General features: G+C 51.9%; 4 protein-coding genes across 5 annotated transcripts in view; all 4 read right to left on the minus strand.

The window, feature by feature from the left end:
* The window catches only part of SLC23A1 (solute carrier family 23 member 1), a 4,406-nt gene extending 4,343 nt beyond the window's left edge, over nt 1–63 (minus strand). For both annotated transcript variants that reach the window (XM_035338385.1, XM_035338383.1), the window contains exon 1: nt 7–63. In XM_035338385.1, coding sequence (XP_035194276.1) covers nt 7–48 — 42 coding nt within the window. In that variant the 5' untranslated portion in view covers nt 49–63. The remainder of the gene's footprint in view (nt 1–6) is intronic.
* A 410-nt stretch (nt 64–473) lies between these two features.
* On the minus strand, nt 474–1,524 carry MZB1 (marginal zone B and B1 cell specific protein). The gene is made up of 4 exons (XM_035338387.1): nt 1,261–1,524; nt 980–1,086; nt 769–873; nt 474–697 (listed from the first exon to the last, which is right to left on the minus strand). The coding sequence occupies exons 1-4, from the start codon at nt 1,447–1,449 to the stop codon at nt 511–513; spliced, it is 588 nt and encodes a 195-aa protein (XP_035194278.1). The 5' UTR covers nt 1,450–1,524; the 3' UTR covers nt 474–510.
* Nucleotides 1,525–2,066: 542 nt separating this feature from the next.
* Nucleotides 2,067–6,576, minus strand: PROB1 (proline rich basic protein 1). The gene is made up of 4 exons (XM_035338381.1): nt 3,454–6,576; nt 3,017–3,414; nt 2,233–2,977; nt 2,067–2,150 (listed from the first exon to the last, which is right to left on the minus strand). Exons 1-3 carry the CDS (start codon nt 6,342–6,344, stop codon nt 2,235–2,237), a joined length of 4,032 nt encoding a protein of 1,343 aa, XP_035194272.1. The 5' UTR covers nt 6,345–6,576; the 3' UTR covers nt 2,067–2,150; nt 2,233–2,234.
* A 1,182-nt stretch (nt 6,577–7,758) lies between these two features.
* Nucleotides 7,759–22,478, minus strand: DNAJC18 (DnaJ heat shock protein family (Hsp40) member C18). Its single transcript, XM_035338386.1, has 7 exons — nt 22,322–22,478; nt 22,024–22,169; nt 20,510–20,695; nt 17,457–17,566; nt 16,023–16,132; nt 13,827–13,999; nt 7,759–10,135 (listed from the first exon to the last, which is right to left on the minus strand). The coding sequence occupies exons 1-7, from the start codon at nt 22,357–22,359 to the stop codon at nt 10,011–10,013; spliced, it is 888 nt and encodes a 295-aa protein (XP_035194277.1). The 5' UTR covers nt 22,360–22,478; the 3' UTR covers nt 7,759–10,010.
* Between the last annotated feature and the right edge of the window lie 331 nt (nt 22,479–22,809).

Consider the following 22,809-nt stretch of genomic DNA (forward strand, 5'->3'; position numbering starts at 1 on the left):
GGTCACCTGGGGCTGGGGCTGGGGCAGGTCTCCCGAGTGGGTCCCCATCCTGGGCGGCGCAGGGATGTCACCGCACGGTGTCTTTTATGGCGACGAGGAGGACTTTAGTCCGCGGGTTGTGAAACTGAGGAGCGCAGCGGCGCCCGGGGATGAGCGATTAACTGCTTTAATTAGGGCTGGCACCGCCGTTAGCACTGATTTGGTAAAACATTAGAGCGGGCGGGTTACAGAGTAACGGCTGGGTCGGCAGCACGGGGCACCGGGTGCCACCGGCGATGTCCCCGCGGACGCGGCACTGGGATGGGGACAGGGACGAGCAGCGGCGCGGTGTCCCCAGCTTGGTGGTGGCCGGTGACAGCGGGGTGGCGGCCACCTCCCTCAGCGTCCCCGTCGCACGTGTCCCGGTGCTGTGGGTACGAAGTCGGCTCCAAAGGTCACTGGGGCATTAAGCATTAACTGCGCCCGTGGGCGCGGTGGCGGCACCCCAAGGCCCCGGGGCTGGGCCGGGGGCTACAGCTCGTTCTGCAGCGCCTTGGGGGGGGCCGGGCGCCCCCCTTTGCCCCCTGCTGGAGGGGGGCAGGGCCCCTTCTCGCCGTGGCACAGCAGCTCCCGCAGCGCCGAGGGGCCTCGTCGGTGCGCCCCGTAGAGCTGCTCCTCGCCCTGCTCGCCCACGAAGCTGTGGCACATCTTGGCCAGCCTGCCAGGAGCCGACAGCGTCAGGGTGCGGTGTGGCACTTGTCACCCCCCCGCCGGCCCCGTGCCCCTCACCTGCTGGGCCACGGCCCCCCCGTCATCGCCACGCTCAGGGGCTGCTGGCTCGGCAGCCCCGGCCCCGTCAGCCGCTTCTCCCCGTTCAGCTCCTGCACGCCGTAGCTGCGGGGGGGGACACACGGGCTTGGGGTCTGTACCTGCTGCGGTGGGCGGCCCTGGGGTGTGGGAGCACCCCGTGGCACTTGGAGGGGGGCAGGACGCCACTCACAGCTCCCAGCTCTGCGAGCAGCTCCGCTCCAGCACCTCCACGTAGTCGGACTCACGCAGCGCCTTCCTGCCCAGCTTCGCCTCTGCCTTGCTCAGCTGCTCCTCCAGCTGGGGCAGAAATGGGGCAGAAAGCGGCCGGTGATGGCAGCCACCATTGTGACCCCCGCTCCCACGCTCCCCCCCCCTTTTCCCTCCCTCATCAGCAGCCGAAAGCGCTCGGTGAGGTGCCAGGCATGGCTGCCCCAGTGGGGTTTCGGGGTGCCCCCCGTCCCCGGCACCCACCTGGAAGGCGATGGCGTGGCAGGCGTCGCAGCGCAGGGGCTCGGGCATGTGGGGTGAGTGCAGCTCCTCGGCGCTCAGCTGGGGCGCGGGGATGGAGCGGGACAAGGAGGGGGGGTCCTGGCACCCATCCCCGGCCCCCGGCCCCGCCACCAGGCTCAGGGCCAGGCACGCCGCCAGCACGGGTCGCATCCTGCCGCCGTGGGGCCTGGAGGGGTGGCGAGCGATGCCGAAAGTGCTGTGGCGGGGACGCGGGCGTTATAAACCCCGGGGTGCTGATGTGCGGCCGGCGCACCTGCATCCGCCCGACGTGCCCCGCGACACCCGCCCGGCCGTGCTGCCGTCTGTCTGTCTGTCCCCGGGGCTGCCACGGGGAGCTCTGCGTGGGTTACCCCCACCATCTGCCCCCCCCTTTTTGCTGTTTTTGGTTTAACTCAGCCCTGCGATGCCTGCGCCCGTCCTTGTCTCCCCCAAATCCTTCCCAGGGCAGGTTGACCTCTGTAGGGCTGAGAATTTGGGGTCCCACCCCTGGACATGGAAATTCATCCCTGCTGCTGCTCCAGGACCGGGGGATCCACAGCCTCTGCCCCTCTGCTCCAAACATCCCCAAAACGGGACACGTGCCCCCCCCCCGCAGCCCCTTTACAGACGACACGGACATGGGGACGCAGGGTTCATGCTGGCTCAGCACTTTTATTGCTGTTTTAAGGAGTCCGTGCCATAGCCTCTGGCCATCGCCCCGCCACGCAGCCCTCGGGATGGGACCAGGGGGATGGGGGGAGGCGGGGGCCATGCACCTGGTCCCTTTGCGTGCTCCCTTGAATGACTTCAGAACCCCCCCAGGGATGCCAGGTGCTGGTAAAACACCACGTCCCCTCCCATTCCTTTTAGGAGCCGGTCAGGTCCCTCACCGGCTCAGCCACAAACGCGGGTGCCCTCCAGCTGAGGTGGGACGATGCTGGCACCGCAGCCGGGGCTCACATGGGGGGCAGCGGCCCCTGCTCGGGGCCGGCAGGGCTGGCGCGGGCGGGGGGCTGGCCGGGGCCGGGGCTGGCCCGCATCCCCGTGGGGATGTAGTACAGGCTCTCCAGGTACCCGCAGTCGGCCCCCGCCGCAGCGGGCGGCCCCTCGCCCTTGGGATCGGGGCTGAAGGTCCCGGGGAAGCCCCCGGGGTTTTCGGCAGCCGGCAGCTGGCCCTGCACGTCGGGGTGTGCCGGGGAGGGGGCGGCGGGCGGCGCGGGTGCCGGCAGCCCTGGGAAGCTGCCGTAGGGCACGTAGGGCACGCTGTAGAGCAAGGGGTTGAAGGGAGCTTGGTAGAGCCCAGCGTGCGACGCCACGGGCACCGGTGGGATGAGCACCTCCACGTACTGCCCCGTCTCGGGGTCGTAGAGCGTTTTCAGCTGGGGCTGCCGCGGCGGCTCCATGTAGTAGCATTTGCCGCTGTCGGGATCGACGAGCATCCTGCGTTGCGCGGCCGGATGGGGATTGAAGGGCCGCGTGGGGCTCGGCGCGCTCTTGCTGCTTGGCGAGGAGCCCTCGGTCCTCCGGGGAGCGTCCTCCAGGCGAGGCTGGGGCTGGGCTGGGGGCTGTGGCACCTCGGGGGGCCGGGGCTGGGGGGGCTCGGGGAAGGGTTTGTTCCACGGGGATTCCCCAGCAGGCAGGGCGGAAACACCAGTCCCCAGCGGAGCCCTGGCCAGGCTGGGGACTGACGGGGACCCAAAGGAAGAGCCGGCCACATTGGAGACTGACGGGTACCCGAGGGAAGCAGGGACTGGGTTGGTGGCCGAGGGGGTCCCAAAGGATGAGCTGGCTGGTTTGGGGACGGAGGGGGTCACAAAGGGTGCGCTGGGTAGGTTGGGGGCCAAGGGGGTCCCAAAGGTTGGGTTGGCCAGCCTTGGGACTGAAGCGGTCCCAAAGGATGCAGAGGCTGCACTGGGGACCAAGGGGGTCATAAAGGATGCGCTCACTGGGTAGGGGATCAGAGGTGTCCCAAAAGATGTGTTGGTCAGGTTGGGGACTGAGGGCGTGCCAAAGGACATGCTGGAGGCTGATGGGAAGCCAAAAGGTGAGTTGGTTGCGCTGGGGACCAAAGGAGTCCCAAAGGATGTGCTGGCCGGGTTGGGGACTGCAGCGGTCCCAAAGGATGCAGTGGCTGGACTGGGGACCAAGAGGGTCCCAAAGGATGTGCTGGTTGAGTGGGGGACCGAGGGGGTCCCAAACGATGCAGTGGCTGGATTGGAGACCGAGGGGGTCCCAAACGATGCAGTGGCTGGATTGGGGACAGAAGGGGTCCCAAAGGACACACTGGCTGGATGGGGAGTTAAGGGAGCCCCGAAGGATGCGGTGGCCGGGTTGGGAACCGAGGGCAGCTTTGGCACTGGGGAGGATTTGGGGGCTTTCACGGGAATTGTCAAGTAGTTGGAGTTCTCCACTGGGGCGGCAGGAAGGTGCGGCTCGCTGGCTCCCGGCCACTTCGTTACGTGCTCCCAGCTCTCCCTCCGGTCTGGTGGCCTGGTGGGGAGTGGCCCAGTGGGGACAGAAGGACCGTCGCCAGCCTCCCTCCCTCGAATTGGGGCAGCGGGGCTGGTGCCATCTGCAGCACCATGGCTCCCCGCCGAGGCCAGCCAGCTGCCCGGCTCGCTGGCGGGTGGCTTTACCGCACATCTCACCGCTGGTTTCATGGCACGGGTGTCCTGGCCATCCCCTGGGCCGTCCTTGCCACCATGATGCTGGTCCCCTGTGGCGCCATCCCCTGCAGCGACGCCACGACCGTGTTCCTCCTCTCCCTCTGTGGGGCTCGGTGGTGGTGGGAGGACAAGGGTCTTCTCCGTCCGCAGCACGGCTCCGCTCCGAGCTGGAGAGCCCTCCCCAGCCACCGGCGGGGGCCGTGGGCCGACCAGGACGTGGAGGTGGGACTCCACGTGCGCGTCCCCCCCGCTCACCGCGCGCGGTGGCACCCTGAGCTCGCTCCGCTGGCGACACGCAGGGGATGCAGCAGGGCTGAGCTGGGGACCCTCGGTGGCAGCCACCTCTCTCCGCGTGGACTGGACTTTGGTGATGTGCACGGGCGAGCCCCGCGCGGGGCGGGTGCCGGTGACCGTCGCCGTCCCTTCAGCATGTGCTGCCTCCGCCTCTTGGCCACCAGCTGTCCCCACGTCCCTGTCTGCCGGTGGCACGAGGCTCGGCGCCGGCTCACGGCGGCAGACGGAGGTGCAGTGGATGACGAGCGGGGATGGTGGCGCGGGCTCCCCGGTGCTTTCCCTGGCGGGGCCAGAGGCTGGGGGGCCGCGGGTGGTGCCGAAGCAGAGGCTGTAGCTGTTCTTCAGCAGCTTGCGCACGTCCCGCGGCTGCGGGATTTGCACCTTGCCTTTGTTCCCCAGCTCAGCAGGGGCGGCCGCAGGGGTGCTGGGGCTCGGTGGCTCTCGGGGTGCTGGCGGTGGCTTCTCCTCCCACCGGCTCTGCGGCACCAGCTTCACCTCCTGCGCCCGGGACGTGAAGACGCCCCGGGGTGGCACATCGGGAAATGCCAAGCTTTTGGGCTCAAACGGGACTACTTCGGGCCTGCTGGGGCGGATGGCTCGCTGCTTCAAGCTGGGCCATGGCTTCTGCACTTTCTCAAATTTTGGGGTGATGTCCAGCGGCTTCCTGTCCCCAGCGTAGCCTTCGAACAAGGCGCGCGCTCGCCGGTAGCGGGTCCTCTCCGACGTGTGCTCCTCGGCGGGCAGGCGCTGGCACTGCATCACCTCCTGGTACTTCATCCTCTCGTTGAGCTCGTTGAAGGTCGTCTTCAGCTTGCAGACATTCTCCCTTGTCGCCTCGCTCAGCACGACCCCCTTGGCCGGCCGGGTGGTGCTGGCAGCCCCCAGCCTCTCGCAGCCCCGAGGACACCGCATGTCCTCGGCGGAGATGCTGCAGTCGGACTTGGAGAGCGAGCTGGACTTGCCCTCCAGGCCATCCCCGAGCAGGTCGGTGCCGACTGAGGACGGCCCTGAGGAGGTCGAGCTGCCCCTCAGCGATTTCTGCTCCATCTTACTAATCCACTGCTCGTACTGCATCTTCTTGGCTAGGACGTTTTTCACCAGGCTGGAGGCCATCCGGGTCTTACTGGAGGCATCGTCCAGGGAGGCTGTCTTCATGAACTGCTTGTAGTTGAACCTGAAGTCCTCACCAACGGCTCTGCCCTTGCCTGGGGGCTCCTTTCTGGTGGGGGGCAGCGGCTGGGGGGCTGAGGCATCCCCCCAAGGGAAGAACCCCGTCTCCTTCCTCTCCTTCCTCTTGAGCTGGATCTGCCGCTTGGGGACGGTCCTCTTCTTGCCGTGCCCCTTCTTGGCGTCGCTGCTCTCCAGCTCCACGTCCACGCACTCAAACAGCTCCTTACCCGTCAGGCCAGGCAGCTCAGCACCCCGGGGCTCCCCGCACGCTGCCCACCGCCGTCCTCCACCGCCGTCCTCCGACAGCGAGTTGGAGAGGCTGGAGGAGGTGTGGGAGCTGCACATGTCCAGCCGGGTGCCGGGAAGGCCCGAGAGGCTTCGGAAGGACCTGGCTGTCAGCGCCCGCACCTCGCCGTCGGCCTCGTCCGAGTCGCTGGCCCCGCCGCTCCGCCTGGCCCGCCGCCCCTCGCCGAGCATCGTCCCCGGTGCCGCCGCGCCCGGCCGGTCCCCAAAGGCAGCGGCGGGCGGCCGGTCCCCGCGGAGGGGACCCATCCTGCCCCCGCGGCCTGGCGCCGAGCTATTCTTAGCGGTGACGGACAGCTGAGCCTGCCGGGCGCGCTCCAGCCGCGGGCTGGGGACGGGGCCGTGCGGCGGGGGGCCCGCGGGGGGACCCCGGGGCGGTGTGGCGGTGTGGCGGCCCGCGTCCTCCTCCTCCAGGAACTCCAGGCAGTCCTTGAAGGTGTCTGTCGTCTCCGAGCATAGCGCCGAGTGGTAGGAGGAGACGGAGGAGTCGGACATGCTCTTGGGGAGGTCGTCGCGGGGCAGGACGGAGAGGCGGCCGTCCTCCTCCCAGACAGAGCGATGTCCTTCGGTGATGCCTTCGGGGCCAGGCAGCTCAGCTGGGCGGCCGGCGTCCCTCTTGCCACGGGGGATCATGGTGGGGACTGCCCCGGGCGCTGCCGTCGGGAGCAGGCTCGACCTTCTGCTCTGCTCGCCGCGGCGCCTGGCTCCTCAATCACATGCGTGCAGCGGGCGCCAGCATGGGGGAGGCGATGCCAAGCGTCGGGCGGCGGCAAATGCCATGGCCACCCCCGGCCTCGGGGTCTGCGGTAGGGACAGTGCCATCGCGACCCCGTGGCCGCGAGCCCACCGGGGACCCACAGACCCCACCGGGGCCGTGCCGGGTGCTCCTCTCCCTCGGTGGCACGCTGGGTGGCTGAGGCCCTGTGTCGTGGCTCTGTCCCCATCCCCTGCGTTCCAACGAGGATGCCGTGTCCCCAGATGGGGGGGGCACAAAGCCTGTCCCCAAGTGGTGCCACCCCCCCGTACCCCCCAGCAATCCCCAAGCAAGCGGCCAGGAGGGATGGCAAGGCACAAAGTCAAACCGGGCACCGAGCGGAGGAGGACGGTGTCGGTCGCCTCTGTCGGGGGGCGCGCGGATCTCGTTGTGCCTGGCCTGGTCCGGCCGCCCCCGCCGGGGTCAGCCGCGGCTTTTTGGGGATTTCTGAAGGAAGCGGCGGCAGCAGGTGCGTGGCCACGCTGCCAGCCTCCAGCAACCCGATGCCCGGGTTCATGTGGGGACTAAATTTAAACCTTGGCAAGCGAAGGGCGACCACGACGCCCGGCCTGGCACTTAACCCGCCCCTGCCCGGCCGCTGGGCTGGGACCGGGACACGCTCCCCGTGAGGAGCTCAGGCCCCGACCCCTGTCCCCGTGCCCCTCGCCCCGGTGGTGCTGCCCCAGCGCCCGCCGCCATCTCCCGCACCCCCGCGGCAAATGGCTGCCGTCGGCCCCGTCTCCTAGCAACGCCCCCCCCCCCCCGTCAGCCAGGCCCAGAAAGGCCCAAAGCTGCCAGTTCCAGGAAAAATGCAGCTCCCCGCCCCGGCCGACCGGGATCCCCCCATGGGCCAGGAGTTACTGGGAAGCGGGCTGGCCCTGGCAGCCAGCTGTGGCGAAGGACGGTGGCACCGAGGGGATTTTCTGCTCTCCCCCTTGGCAAGGCCCCAGCGCTCCGCACCCAGCACCGGTGCTTGCCCTGATGACATTCTGGGGAGCCAAACGCCCCCCGCACTGCGAGTCCCCTCTAACACCCTGCCCTGTGGTTTTGAATAAAGAACGCTTTATTGCTTTTTAAAGTATTTTTTACTTTCCACTCTCATTTTCCACTTGGCCCTGGCCTCCAGCCCGCCCTGGAGAAGCCTCGCAGCGCTCCCGTTACCCGCAGGTACCCCCAAAAACACCACCTCCAGCTCCACAGGGCCAGCGTGGTGCCCACAGCCCCTGCATGTTCAGCCTCAGCCTCCCCGCATACATCGTTACAGTCCCAGCAGGAACAATACCAAACCTGGAATGAAGTCCAACCGCTTTAATAGAGTTGACATACGTTCTACAAACTATTTAATATATAAAAAGCAACATGAGAGTTTTGCTTTTTATACGCAGGCATATCCAGTGCTCAGAATCGGGGTATTCCGGAATCAAGGCTGCCCGTCGTACTGCCAGCTCCCTTCCCACCTGGAATAACACACTTTTGCCCTTGCACCCTTGCAGACTCGCCCAAAACACGGTTCACCATAACCCCCAAAATGCTGAGCCTCTTCTGGCTGACCAACTCTGCTCAGCAGCTCCAAGGCCCCCACAACGATTCCCAACAGGAACCACACCAACCTAGCTGTGCTATTTTAAATACTCACTGTACATTTTTTGTGTTGTTGTTTTTTTAAACACTCCCATTCAATCACAGCCATATTGCTGTAGCGGTGCTGAGCTAATCACATGCAGGACGTGCATCTCACCTGCAGGAGCCTCAAGTCTCAAAACCTGAGCCAAGCAACCATCCTCTATCTAGATCAGAGAAAAAACGTATTTTCCTGCAAAAGGGGGGTGGTTTTTTTGCACCTACATCCCCACTTGTCTCATCCTCAGCACCAGCAGCCCGGGGGCACATGCCTGCACCCTTACACCCCGGCACTAGGAGACCGCAGCGTAAGCTTTAAATGCAGTTTTAATTCCGGCATTTCTCAAACTTCTGAGCACGTGAAGACAAGTTGTGGTGCTCTGCTATGCATTGCCCGCTTTAGGAGCAGAGCAACAGCAGCTTGTTAATGCTTTGCAGAGATGTGCAGGTGAGTGCAGCCTGTACTACGTACGGCGTGTCCCCACCCCACAGAGGGTGGGCAGAATCTGCGCCACCACTCCCTGTATTGCTGGGGTAGGGTATTTATGAGGAGAGTTCATTCTGTGTGTTCTATAGGTATCTAGCACATCAACAGCTTCAGAACGGAGATGCCAGCCCCTGCTATACTATGAAGAGGAATTTCAGGTGCAGTATAGAAGCATGGTGAGCTGAAGCTGCCCTGTGCAGAGCTCTGGCCTTCCTGCCCTCAGCACAGGTTCTAGTGGAACCAGCAGAACCAAGGCAAGGCTGTTGGACGGGACCCTGTGGGTGCCCGTTTTCCTTCCCTCTCACTGGCAAGAACACAGTATGAACCTCCAGAAGCAGGTTGGTCCACATGGATTAGTTCTACCCTTGGCCAGGTAAACTACCAGAAAAACTGGCTGAGGAGCTCAGTGATGCTCAACGGGAATAATGTGTTCTCTGCTGCTTCCGAGTACAACCGTCCTTAACTTGCCTTTAAAGGTTTCATAAAGGAGGATCAAGAAAAAACAGACACTAGGACATGGATCTTTTTCTTTGCAATACTAGTCTCTACAGTGGAACATTCATAACTGCTCAAGAGTAAAAATATGCTACATCAAAACTGTACCAGAAAAAGCAGGACCCCTGTAACAGCTGGAGAAGAGGTTGCAGATAAAAATCAGAGTTATACAGCCAGCTTAAAAATATGCCACTGGAAACATATGAGAAAATAAATAAGTCTGTCCTTTCTCTGCAGTTTGGCAGATGCTGGCATCGATGCGTTTCACAGGCTCTCATCTTCCTGTTCAGCGTTGCGGTTCTGCTCTCAGCTTGTCGTGTCACCAAGGAAGACAAGGGGCAGACCCCCCCAGCCAGACAAGCACTTGGTCCCTTCGGCAGCAGGGAGAGCTGGGAGCACGTCAAAATGCTTACCTGAAGCAGGTACTTGACACTTCGGAGTTAAGCGCTGAATACTGGGCTTGAACAGGACACATGCTGCCTTTCATCTACATTTTCAATACAAACGACTGTAGAGGCAAGGACATCCACTTGATAGCAGTATGAAAAGGCTAGTGCACTGAGTACTGCGAACTACACGGTTGTATGACCGGGTGAATTGCAGGTCCATAGAAAATACAGAAAGCATAAGACATTTGTCTACTCTCCTGGGAAGTAAATACTGTTTGGATGGCAGACAAACTACCGATGATACACATTCCAAACTCAGAGCATTTCCCAGGGAATTAATTTACAAAGTGCCACTGGTCCTTGGAACCAAATATAGCGTACAGTATATTAAAGCAAACACTTGCTCTACAGCTTGTGTTGGCCCATCTCTGCACTATATGAAGGAATCAAATATTCACTCTTTGCAATAGACTCCTTCAGTTTTTATACAAAGGAAAATAAAAACATAATTTAAAACATCAATAAATAAAAACTACAGAATGTGTGTGTCCTGGTCAGCCCCCTTTGTGCATTCCAATCAGACTGGAGAGCTTCTCACAGTGCTCAAGTTTCAATGATTCTGCTTTCTGTTTTAACCGCTCGTCTCTGTATAGCTTGGCCAAATTTGACAAATCAGACTCTGAAAGATGAAAAAAATATCTATTAGGATGAAGCTGCGAGCCTGCTTCAAGCAACTTTTTCAATGCTTTGTTATCCTCGTGATTTTTTTTTTAGTTCACCTTATTTCAATAAGTCTGAGCATGTTATAGGAACTTTCTTTGAAGAGAGGCCATCAGGTTTAACCAGGCTAGCTGCTTAAGAAAACTTTCCATAATTGCTTGAAAATTCAGAGTTATAACAAACCAAAGACTCTACCAGTACACCGCCTGGGCAATAACTAAAGCCCAAAATCAGAGTATTGCTGTCTACAAAGAACAACTGTAAAAATATTTAGAAGTCACCTAAGATGGAAAGTTTTGTTAATGACAGAGGGATTAAATATATACACATTCTAAAAAGCGAACTGTGCATATTTAAACTAACTACGTGTTAGTAAGATACCATTTGGTCTGCTAAACAGCCACTGTCTTAGTCAACACGAGCATTTGCAACCTAATTACAGCTCATCTCGTCGTGCACTGATCCTCACTGATGTTTCACCAGGCACAGACCAATGGAGAGGAGCTCACTCCGCACCTGCCAGCAGTAGTTAAGTGACAAACCAGAAGGAAAGAGAACCTCGTGACTACTTTCCTTATTGCTTTAAGGCTACGTCAGCTGCCTGCAGCTAAGCAGGAGTTACAAGATCCCTGCCCACGTAACTGAGAAACGCAATTCTTCTGACAAACCCGTTCTGCAAGGGTCCCAAACATCCATCCAAATAGACACTTTAAAGTATAGATGGTTGTTTTTTTTTTTTTTTTTTTTTTTTTTTTTTTTTGATGTTGCACTTGTCAGAATTCAAACTCCGTCTGCCAAGAGGTTGGCCCAGAAGGCAATGTGAGTTCTTTTATTTCTTCTTCCTTTTTTAATTGATTACAGGAAGGCGAACAGCTAGATAAAAGGCTTGTTAATGAAAGGGCACAGGGGCTTTCAAACAACACAGTCTTGAATGTACTTTGCATACATTTCCCCTTCTCAAAAGCAACATGTAACTGAAATAATCCCATTGTTTGAATAATCTCCCCCCAGCAACTCAGAGAAGCATCTTTTGCTGATTAGTTAAGGAAGTCTTAATATAGCTTTCTCCCTGAAGAGTAATTTAGATCCAGGATTAGATGCACCTATGAGAATAGCAGTAATTTATTTCTGAAAAGGTCAAAATTTCCCTAAGCACAGGCTACCTGATGACATTCAATTTTTCAAAGAGCTTTTGTATGTCTTACAAGTCCCTCATTTTATAAAATCATTCAGTAGGGAAAGAACTTCTCAATAGGGCCTTTCATGCCTTACGTGTTCTGACCCTACCCCTCTGAAATTTAAAGCCATAGGAGCTCCATCTGTATCAGCCTCCATCGAGTTATTGAAAAGCTTTATAAACCGAAGGCACAAACATCTTCATTTTAGGTCAGGAATCAATCTTCATTTTTTTTCTAACCGAAATACCACTCAAGCAGAGTGCAGATGTGCTGGGCACAGAGTTTAGACGACCCTTCAGCAGAACCAGACTTGGCTAATCATTTCCAAGTCCCCAGAGTTCTGCAGCGAAGACTCTTAGTCTCTTCTGACTCTTTTGCCCAACTTGTCCACAAATATTACTACCAATGTTTGTGCTTTGACAGCATCCATTCTGTCATGTAAGTTTCTTGTGTTTTTCAATCTTTTACACTGTTGTTCCTTCAACCTTTGTTGACTGAAGTTATCTTTAAGGAACTCCTAAAATACGTATGCAGCTATGCATTTCATCTGTTTTTAGCTGCGTACTTGCTATTCTCTGATTCAGAGCTCTTTGCAGTCTTACTTCACAGCCGTGCTACTACAGCTACTACACCTGTAAAAACCTGAGACCTGCCTTTTGTACTTCACCATATCAGAGGATGTCAGAACACCAAAACCCACGGCACAAGCACCTTTCACACTCCATTCTGCTGTAAGGGACCAGCTGAGGAACATACTGATATATCAGTTACCTTTTAAGTTTTTGTTAAGGTAGCACTTTTCAAATCATAAAAATCAAAGTATTTAAATTAAACTGCTCATATGATGTGCGTTCATTTTGGTGGTGCTAAAGAGAAGCGGACCTTCAGTAAATAGAACAAACATACTATTAATAGCCATTCAACTGACAAAGAAGTCAGCCACAAAGTTACGCACTTACACAGGAATCAATTGACCAAAATTATGAAACAACAGCTGATTAACAACTCTCCCAAGGTCTCCAAGGCAACTTTTCACCAGAACCACATCTTGTATTCAAAATTATTATATAAAAATGAGTTAGTAAAAAAATTATTTTTACAAACTCGGCGGTAGGAAAGTCAGCCCCGTCTCAGCTGAGCTCATTGCCTGCTCTCGCTGGCCCAGACAGTAATCATTCTGAGAACTGTTTTTTTTTTTTTTCCTTTGAATTACAGTGGTCTCCTCAGGCTACTGCTAACTGTGGACATTGTAAGTGTATTTGCAGGTATGTGACTAATACACAGACTATTAAAAAGTCTGAGAATAAAAAAGTCTAGGTGTAAAAAGCTCCAGAGGAGGTTGCCTTGCAGACATTACTTGGCATTCAGTGCTGGATTACTTCCCTCACTCTATCAGTCCCTCTGCAAACCATGCTTCCCATTTCATGGCTCAGAAAGGTCATCAAGGTCTACAGGAAACAGACAATACAATGATTTTTAGTTGCACTAGGTTAACTATAAGGAGTTTTCCTTTAAGGGGAAAAAAAATCTATTCCTATGGCAAGCCTACACACGAAGCCTACAGTTATGTTTATTAACAGACACGTTGTACCTAGAGGCTGGTACTTCCAGCCACAGATATTAACAGATAAGTCAAGCAAACCAAAAATTAAAGGATTACTTGGCATTTTTAGGGTTTCACATTATGGTTTTTTATTTATTTCAACTTCAGATTCTACATCTGTGCACTTCTCTTTAAGAGCAAGACTAGTAATTTTAATTTAAAATAAGAAAATTGTCTCTGGATGAAAAGATTGACTGAGAACTGACATGGGAAAAATCATTTAGAATGCTTACATTCTTGCATTCTCCCTCTCTGCATTCAATTCTTGTCTGTAAAAGACAGTCTTGACTATGGTGAAAAACATGTTCTCAAACTCATCTAAAGATAGAATATGCAAATAAGTGCATGAAATAATCACAGAAGCACTCTTTGAAAACTGATACCAGTTAACACCGAGATTTTCAAAAGCTATAGCCTGTCTTCCTGATGAAGGTTTGAAGAAAGAGTTAGATGATCTTCTTGCGGAGGCAGTCAAAGTAAAACTGATTCCGCCTCAGCAAAGGAAACATTGATTAGGCGATGCCTCAAGGTCTCTTCTAGACCTAACAAACTGTCACAGCTAAATAAATGTTTTGGACGACAGTATTTAAAACATCGCCAAGAGGTAGTCAAGCACAAAGACTGAGTGGAAAAAGTCTCAAATGGTGGAATCAACTTTCCACTTCTCTCTCAATCACCTAAAATGAACTCTGACAGCCCCTCAAGAATAACAACTTCAGAGTTCAGAACAGATGTGAGAAACACCACTGCAAATTTGAGAAATTACATGCAACGGAAAGTGAGGCTAAAATGGCAGTGCTTTGTGAACCGCAGCCATCATACAGCTATACACGGGGTGTAGGCACTTACTTGCAACAAATATAACTTACTTTGCTGTTTCTCCTTCCAGCAGCTGGTCTGAATATAGTCTATGTAATCTTTTTCAACGGTTTTCTCTAGCTCTTGAAGTTCCGCCCCTTGATAATTCTTCTCAAAGTTTTTATCAACATAGTAAGGCACCTGCAAGTTCTCTGTTTCTCTGCTAATAACATGGCCTATGGACCTGTGAAAACATCATGGAGAAAAAACATCTTTCAGCAGTTCAAACAAAGAAACCGAGAGAATTTTCTTGCAATTAACATCTCCAGAACAGTCTTTACAACTTCTCAGTCACTTCCTGCAGGACTATAGCTCCCTCAGCCATCCAGTAAGGAAATTACAAGCCTCAGGCACAGCAAGCTTTTCACTACAAATAGAATTCACTGAAAAAAAAACAAACAACAACACAATGAAAATATATAATACTTAATTCTTTGTAGATATCTCTGATTCAGAGCCGACACAGCCCCTTCCAAATACCATGTTTATTCTCAACAGCTCAGTGAAGATATTTCCAAAGCATAAGGGCAATATTTATCTTTAAACAGAAGCTCCACACCCTTTCTTCTGTTTACTGTTAACTTCTGGCAAGCTAAGTCCAGAAATCCATTGGAAATGATGGCAAATATAAAGACTATAGCAAAGTCACATGGACCAGGACTGTTTAGGGCACGGTGCAGTTGGATTTAGGTTTTCCTGATTTCTGGACCCATCAGTAGAAAAAAGAATTAGCATGGGGGATTCTAGTTACATTTCCCTTTAGTGTTTTATAATCACCAGTAAGCTAGGTGGTATGTGGAGCACCCCATAGGTAGAATAAGCCACTGTGGCACAGACACAAGGCTAAACTGTTCTACTGAATTTTTACTTGAGCAGAGATATCCAGGAGCTTTTTCAAATCGCTGCTCAGAGAAAGAGGCAGGCAGCCAAAACATGAAGGTTACACTCTACCCAATGGAATTCAGTTTGCCCCTTCCATTTCCTGGGCTCCTCTTTTCCTTCTTTCTGTGTTTCAGACACGTACGCTCTCCTGATATAAACACTTTCTTTCAGAGCTGTTAGTTCCTTAAAGATATGATTTAGAGCAACAGCATCTGTAACTGTATGCCAGGCTCAGGCCTGACTATCTCAAATCAACAGGAAAGGGGGAGGCAGCAAGGAAAGCCAGAGATTAGCTGCTCTGGGGGCAGTGTGGGAGGTTTCACACTGGACTGGCAGATAGCAAAAATGCTCTCGGGAAAGAAAAAAAACAGCTACAACAACAAAAAGCACAACAGAAGAACTAAGCCACCAACCATCTTGTTCTCATGCTAGGCCTACATACTGACATCTTGTGGTAATGAACAGTAAAGGGCCTTGGGACCAATTAAAGCTACACTGACGAGCATATGGGCCTAAATGTAAACAGTTTTGCTCCTAAAAGGGAGCAAGAAGAGTTTGTAGAGCACTCTGCTACTGCTGTGTATAGCAGTCCCCAACCTATGGTGTGTTGAAATCTGCCAACTCCCATTCTTATCTCAGTAAGAGCCAGGGCAGTTGACTGAACTGGTCTAAAAAGCTTCCTTCCTCCCAGTGTTGGATGCTGAGAGTAGTAAATGTGTTTCCCTCTGCCCCACAAACTGAGATTACTGCAGGCCTGGCACTCATTGTTTCCGCAGCTGACCAGTTTAGTTTGTGTTCTGCAATGTGGGGATCCTGCTTCTTTATAGACACTAAACCAGGGCATTTCAAAGCCCTAATGATTTGCGGAGCTTGACAAATTTTCCAGGCCAATTTAAGCTCCAGAGCAGATTTGGATTTATAGAACCAACTGCAGGCTTCATTTCCTAATCGCTTTACATGGGAACATCGGAGGCAGCCCACAGACCCTCTAGGGCTGATCGGTACTGTAGCTAAGCTACACCCACATTCCTACTACTGTATCATTGTGCAAAAGCATTTCACAGCAGTTGGGTAAGCGTGCTGGCTCAGCGCCTCTGTTTGTTCGGCACACAGCGCAGTACAGCTCACCATCATCTACTTCACAGCGATAGCATTTGGGAGAACCTAACAGAGACTGGTGATATTCCCTTATTTACAAATTGCTAACAGTTTCTAAAAGAGCGGAACAGAACAGTAACAAGCATTCTTCTCTCAAGCCCAACTTCTATCTACCTCCTTTATCTTAAACACTGAAGACCGGGAAGAATTGTTTTCAAGTGACTTACGATTTGTAGAAGAGGCTGTAGGGTGGGTTAGTTGCCATCAGCTGAGTTATAACTGACACTATTATTATTATGAAAACTGGCATCAGCTGAATAAATGCAGAATATGAGTTCTGAAAAGAACAACAGTAAAGTGACAAGTAAAGATATATACAGAAAATGATGCCCATTCACAGAAATCAGGATATCATAAATCAACAACACATTACATGTAAACTTAAGAGAAAAGAGATGAGTACTTTCAAACGTTGACAAGGATGACATTTTAAACAACTTTTATTAATGCTCTCTTCAAGCTCCTTAAAGCCATTTTCTTCCAATTACATTTTCAGAGCATTGCTTTTATCTACAGCTCCCTCCTCAAGGCAGCAGATGACCACAACACTGTATGCCAGTGACCAGCTGACAATCCAAACCAACGGCACACTGCGATTCCCATTTCCGCCTATGCAACTTCTGAAGTTTACATGTATTCTAAGAATCCCAATCCCTGTCCAAACACTGGACAAAGCCACTTAAAAGTAAAGGAGGAAGAGACTGTATGTAGCATAACTTGAGGTAGAATGCAAGCACTTACTATTTAGTTTGAATTAACTTAGTAGTTTTTTCCACTTAGAGTGGGAAAAAGCCCTAATAATCAAAGAGTTCTGCTAGGCAGAGACCGAACACAGATCTTTACTCCTGCTCTTCATTTGATTTTTAAACTGCCTTTTTGTAATTAGGAGCAGAACTATACAGTTTTTTAGGCTCTGCTCTCCACCCTGGGATAGCAACAATACCTTACGTTGGTGGGATTCATTTGCCCTAGCTTAGCAGTCTACAGGCTGTGTAAGTTTTTTCAAAGCCTGTCTATAAAAGGCTCAACAGGAGAAAAAATGTCTTTCTTGTTTCTTGGATGATCTTGTTCGGTTAATGGCCTCTGAAGGAATATTTTCCCAAGGCGGGCAGTGGGAGTGTATAGGTGCCTGTGCTAACAGCACATGATACCTGGTGTCTCATCTAGTTTCAGCTGGTAGAGATGTATCCCAGACCCCTTTTGCTCTGGTCTGGAAAAAGCCTATGCAGCACCTGGCATGCTAATTTACTGAAGGATTAAATATGCCATGAGGATAAGCCAGTACTTCTGCATCAGGTATCAGTCCACATTTGGACTGATCATTGTTAGATTACCAAGCCCGCAGAGCTTGCAAAAACCAAGCACCAGTGAAATACCTGGTTGCAGAAACTCCAAAGCCTGCGATCCTATCAAAATTTATCACTGCTTTAAAAACAGAACAACAATTCGGTTACTTTCCATGTCATCCATTTTGGCTGCAGCACTTAAGGATAAGCATTGAGCATTTAAGGATGGGAAAGTCTCAACAGGCTTCAGATGTATACGTGAACCCCTCACCCTGGTGAAATGCTTAAGCCCAAGAGATCCGTTCTCCTGGCTACCTGTGGCCTGTTTTCTTCCTCCTCTTGCTCTTGCGTCCATGCTCTTTCACGGTGCCTCCGTGGATAATAGTGTGCATCTCTGGCTACATTTGAAAACATATGGATATTTCCTGTTAAAAGAAGCCAAAAGAGTCATGGTTTTCAACTGGCTGCTGGCGTTTACCTGTACTTCTGTTTCTAGTTGGTTATTCAGGCTTATATTACACAGACTGAGTAACGGTTTTGAATGTCAAAGTAATATGTTATTCCAAAAAGAGCATACCAGAGAAATTGTGAAATTCGCCCCTGCTCCAACCTAATTTACAAAAATTAAGAAAATTGGAGAATTCTTTTTATATAAAAATTGTACCTCATACTTATTTTATATTCACTTGCAAGGCTTTATGTTGCATCTCCAGACTTTAAGCAGAAAAAATAATTTGCGTCACCAGATTCAGGCCTTGAACTACGGCTCTGGATAATTACCGAATAATGGCTCTTCTACAGCCAGTTCCATTTTCTCTTTCATCAAGCTATTATAAAATCATTAAGTGAAACTGTTAATGTCAAAAGAGATTCATAAAACAGCTTTTTGAGGAAAGAAGTACAATCCAGGATTTCCTTTCTTGCACGCTGACTTATTCTTTCCTCACTTTAGATTTTTTTAAAATTGCATATGATATTTTGATTAGAAGCTTGAACTCTGACTGTAACACCATGAAAGTATCTAAATAATAGCTGAGCTCCCCTCTTTGGAGATTCAAAATATCTTTATTACAAAGAACTGCAATTTATGGCCATATGACAACAGGCATGCCAAGCTATTTTTAAGCCTTGGGAAAAAAATGTCAAGTTTTACACTCTTATACTGTCTTTTATCTGAATTTCTCAAAGAATTGTGCAAGAAATTGGGGAGGTGACCTTCGTTGTTGTGTCAGAACACCTTTTTCATTGGTCATTCAAAGATATAACACTGCACAGAACCAACAAAGTAAGAGAGGGCTTGAAGATGAAAATTTTTTCTTGAAAAAGTAAGCTTCTATCATTTAACGTTGCTCAGGCAATGTTTTATCAAGCTCCAAAAGAATGGAAATGAGTGTGGGAATGAGGAGTAGCTTTTGCAGGGTAGCTAGAAAAACAATTCCCCAATCTAAAGTTTCTCACAGAATTTTTGCCCCCAGTTTCTTTCCTTCCAGGCACATTTTTTTAATGAGAAGAAAGTTCAACTTGTAGCCCCTACCCATTACAATTACAACACCGTCTCTTTTATGTCTGTAAGCTGACAAGCCATAAATCTGCCCTTAATCTATGTGAGTGAGTTTTGTCTAACATCAACATTTCTGAATTAGATTTCCAAAAACCCTGGCGATAGCAAGGTGTCAAAAAAAAAAAAAAAACACCACCACCAACACAAACAGCAAAGACTGCAGCTTAACACAAACTTCAGTTCACATGCACACACCCCACTTAACATTACGACATCATGAAAAATTTTCTCTTTATATTACCTATCTGCATGCACTCTTACTGTTAGCTCTCTTCCTAAGTAGAGGCCATGGATTTTGCCATTTTGGAAAGCTACTGACTTGATATTCCATAAATAAAAACCTCACATTGAGGTTATGAAAACGTATGTAAATTTAGATCCAAGCAAGTTTTTTGGTGAGGAAGTTTTTGTTTATTACTGAGAGCTATTACTACAAAATCATGTTGATTTTCATATTCTTTGCCATTTGGATAAAAACTCCCATACGTGTCTTCAGGTCACTCTACCTATTAGTTAACTGTTGTGCCCAGTACCTCAAGTCTTCCTGCAGCTCCTCAGTTTCTACCCTTAATTCCAAGCAATCCCACTGCCTACAGCTATGTAGCAGCCACGTTCCACAAAGGACAATGTCTCACCTGTGGTCAAAGCAAAAGGCACGTGCAGGTGCCACCTCCTGCAAAGCTGGGGGCAATTATGCCAGACTGAGCTCAGCACACTTTACAAACTTAATGATCAAATTTTGAAAGCGATCCGAGATCCTCTTAGCTTTGAGATGCTACCACACAGACCACAGTGATGAGTGGCTTGTAAGTCATTACCTGTACCTGTTGCTTAAGGCCGTAGTAACTGACTGGTATGTGACTTTATGCTATGCCTTGGAAGTGTGAAACAGCAGGCAAAAGCACTAGAGCAATTCAAAGACTGGTGTTAGTGGCAACAAGATGCCTGAGCTCACCAGAGCTTTCAGATTTACTTTCAAACCTAACTGGGCTTGCAACATCTCCCCATTTTCAGTACAAATACAAAAGCCAAGGCTGGACTGAGACAAGCACAGAGCTGCTGCAGGCACAGGCTCTATTTTGCATTTCAAGCAACAGCCAGCTCTCCCTGGCAGGTATCACCTTCTGAGCTAAGAAGCTTTAACTCCTTTAACTTGGCGAGGTGCTGAGAGCCAAACAAACTCCTTGTTTTCCTAGTTACAAGGGCACTGAGACCACAACGCCAGGAGCTGCTGCTGTGCTGTAACGCAGGAACATGTCTTGAGGACAATGCCATCAAAGATGCCTCTGATCCCTTCCCACTCACACCTTGTTTTGCCTCCCAGACCATCCCCTGACTTCAGACAATGGGGGGAAGAACAATAAAAAGAAGTCTTCAGCTAGTGCTGGTACCAAAATTTTGCCCAACCAAGTATCAAACAACCTAAACCCTTGCCAAATTAAAACATCCTGACCCCTAACTAGTGCTGCCAGAAGTCCTCATTAAGGCTGGGATGTCAGGACCATGCCCCAGCAGCAACAGCCGTTACCCCCCATCACAGCCCTCTTCTAGCAGCACTCTTGGACAGCAAAGCTGAGCTTTGAGCTTTTTAGGGACCAAATTTACTACAGTTTTCAGTTTAAACAGTGCATTAGGGAACTTTTCCAGGCATAAGAAGTTAGGAAGAGGGAAAAAAAAATCCAAACAGGTTTTTGCTCTTCTCCAAAGTATAATTTAGCTACCTGAGCAATACAAAGAGGAGCTGAACTTCCTTTATGGTCTAGTGTCAGTTTATTACATTTCAGAAACAGTGCAGATGGATACCAACCTGTAGGAAAGTGCCCGCCAAAAAACACATTGAATATTTCTTCTGGTGTAATGTCTGCTTCAAATTCTGTGTAGTAGTTATAGTGCCTGGCCTGGCCAGTGCTGACATGCTCTTGGTCAGTTCCAAATTCATCGTATCGCAATCGTTTTTCAGGGTTGCTGAGAACTGCAAAAGCATTGCCTATTGCTGGAATGAATTAAAAGAAGTGTTACAACACAGCACCTCCAGGTGTGGGACTTCTCTAAGCAGATTAACAAAATACCCAAACAGGCGTAGAAAATTTGTGCTTGGCCAAAGACTGATTTACTTTTGAAAGAACTACCTTTGTATAAGAAGCGTTACAACACCAACATTACCTGTGACGGAACCTATTTCCTGCTATCACTGACACCAGGAGAAAGACAAAAATGTTGAAGTGTATGGAGAGAATTGAAGTATTTGGAAAACCGAGATGTGAGAGACCACCTATGTCAAGGGATTGAGGGAGAACGCAACATTTTAATCAGGTCAACTAAGCGTTGACACAGATGTGCACCTCCATCCATGAAATACAGTTAACACAAAGTGAAGAACTGCAGAGAGTAATTAAAATGCAGACCCATATTCCAAGCTTTTTGTCAGCAGAGATGTTTGTGAAGCTGTACCTGCGTATTTATTCACAGTGCACGTCAAACCACCTGGAAGTAGCTTGTCTGGTTCATCATCCTCCTTGGTCTTTGATAGAAAACGGCTGTAAATAAATTTACACCAAAATACAACCCTAACACAAAAAAAATAAAGAAAGCTTCAAGAACTCCTTATTCTAATACACAGCAAATGAAAGTCTGGCTTCCTCAGCACTAACTTACAGTGCTAGTTTTGTATCTGGCTGCAGCACGGTGAGAATGCGGAAGATGATAGGAGTTTAGATGCTAACATTGCTGATGCAGGCTTAGACTGCACCAATATTGAGAAGATTAGACACATAACAACGGACTTAGAATCACAGAGTCATTATGGTTGGAAGAGGCCTCCAAGATCACCTGGTCCAACCATCCCCCTACCACCAATGTCACCCACTAAACCAACCTTTCATTGAACGCCCCCAGGGACGGTGACTGTACCACCTCCATGGGCAACCCGCCCCAATGCCTGACTGCTCTTTGGAGTACTCTTGGATTTTGTATATTGGCATGTGTTTTTTAAAGTTCTAATTAAGACTCTGAGGAGTTACTGATTACACAACACGTTCTATATCGTAACCAGTAAGATTCCAGAGCATTACTCTAACCCTTCAGTGCTATCCAGGAACGAGCCCTGCGATGCCTTTACCTGGTCTGTACTGTGAAGGCCCTGTAAGAGGCAAGCCCTGCTGAGCAGCTGCAGGTGTGCAGGTTTGTGGTATCTGCCTACAGAAATGACAAGCGATGTGGGCCCGCGAGATGCCCGTACATACGGCGCAGAGCCGAGGCAGCCCCACTGAGGCACCCACCGCCCCGTGGCCCTGCAGGCCGGGCCTGCCGCCCCTCACGCACCTTTGAAGGCCTCGGTGGCGCCGGGAGCGCGGTTCTTGTCCGGGTGGAATTTCAGGGCCAGCTTGCGGTAGGCTTTCTTCAGGTCCTCCTCGCTGGCATCTCTCTCCACGCCCAGGATCTCGTAGTAATTGCGGCAGCTCTTTATTCTGGAGGAAGGGGGGCACACAGGGCGGCCGTCACGGGACGACTCCCCTCAGGGCAGCGCACGGAGCGGGACGGGGCCCCCACCGGGGGCCGGCCGGGCCCGGCCCCCCTCCCCAACACACCACCCCCGCCCCGTCTCCCCGGCCGCGCTCACCGCCGCACGCCGTCCAGCTGCTCCGCCGTGTAGGTCATGGCGGGCCCGGGGCAGCCCGCGCCCCCGCGCCCTCACCGCCCGCCGCCCCGGCCCGCCCGCGCCGCCATCTTGTGCGCCCGGCAGGCGGCGGCGGCTGCTCCGCGGGGGGTTCTGGGTACGGTAGGCCCGGCACCCCGCCGCCGCCCGCGGACTACACTACCCAGCGGGCACCGCGCGGGGAGGATGGGAGGGGGAGGCGGTGACGTTCTAAGGAGGCTAAGTGACGTCATAGCGGGGCTTCCTTAGGGAGGTAGTGACGCCATAAGGAGGTTCCTGGGGAAGACAGTGACATCATAGGGGGCTTCTTTGGGGGTGGCAGTGGCCTTATAGAGCTGTGACCTCATAGGGGGCTTCTTTGGGGGGGCAGGGGTCCCGTAGGGACACAACCTCACAGGGGACCTCCTGGGGGACACAGTGACCTCATAGCACAGTGACCTCATAGGAGGCTT

This window comes from Oxyura jamaicensis, chromosome 13, assembly GCF_011077185.1.
Source record: "Oxyura jamaicensis isolate SHBP4307 breed ruddy duck chromosome 13, BPBGC_Ojam_1.0, whole genome shotgun sequence".
Classification (NCBI taxonomy): Eukaryota; Metazoa; Chordata; class Aves; order Anseriformes; family Anatidae; genus Oxyura; species Oxyura jamaicensis.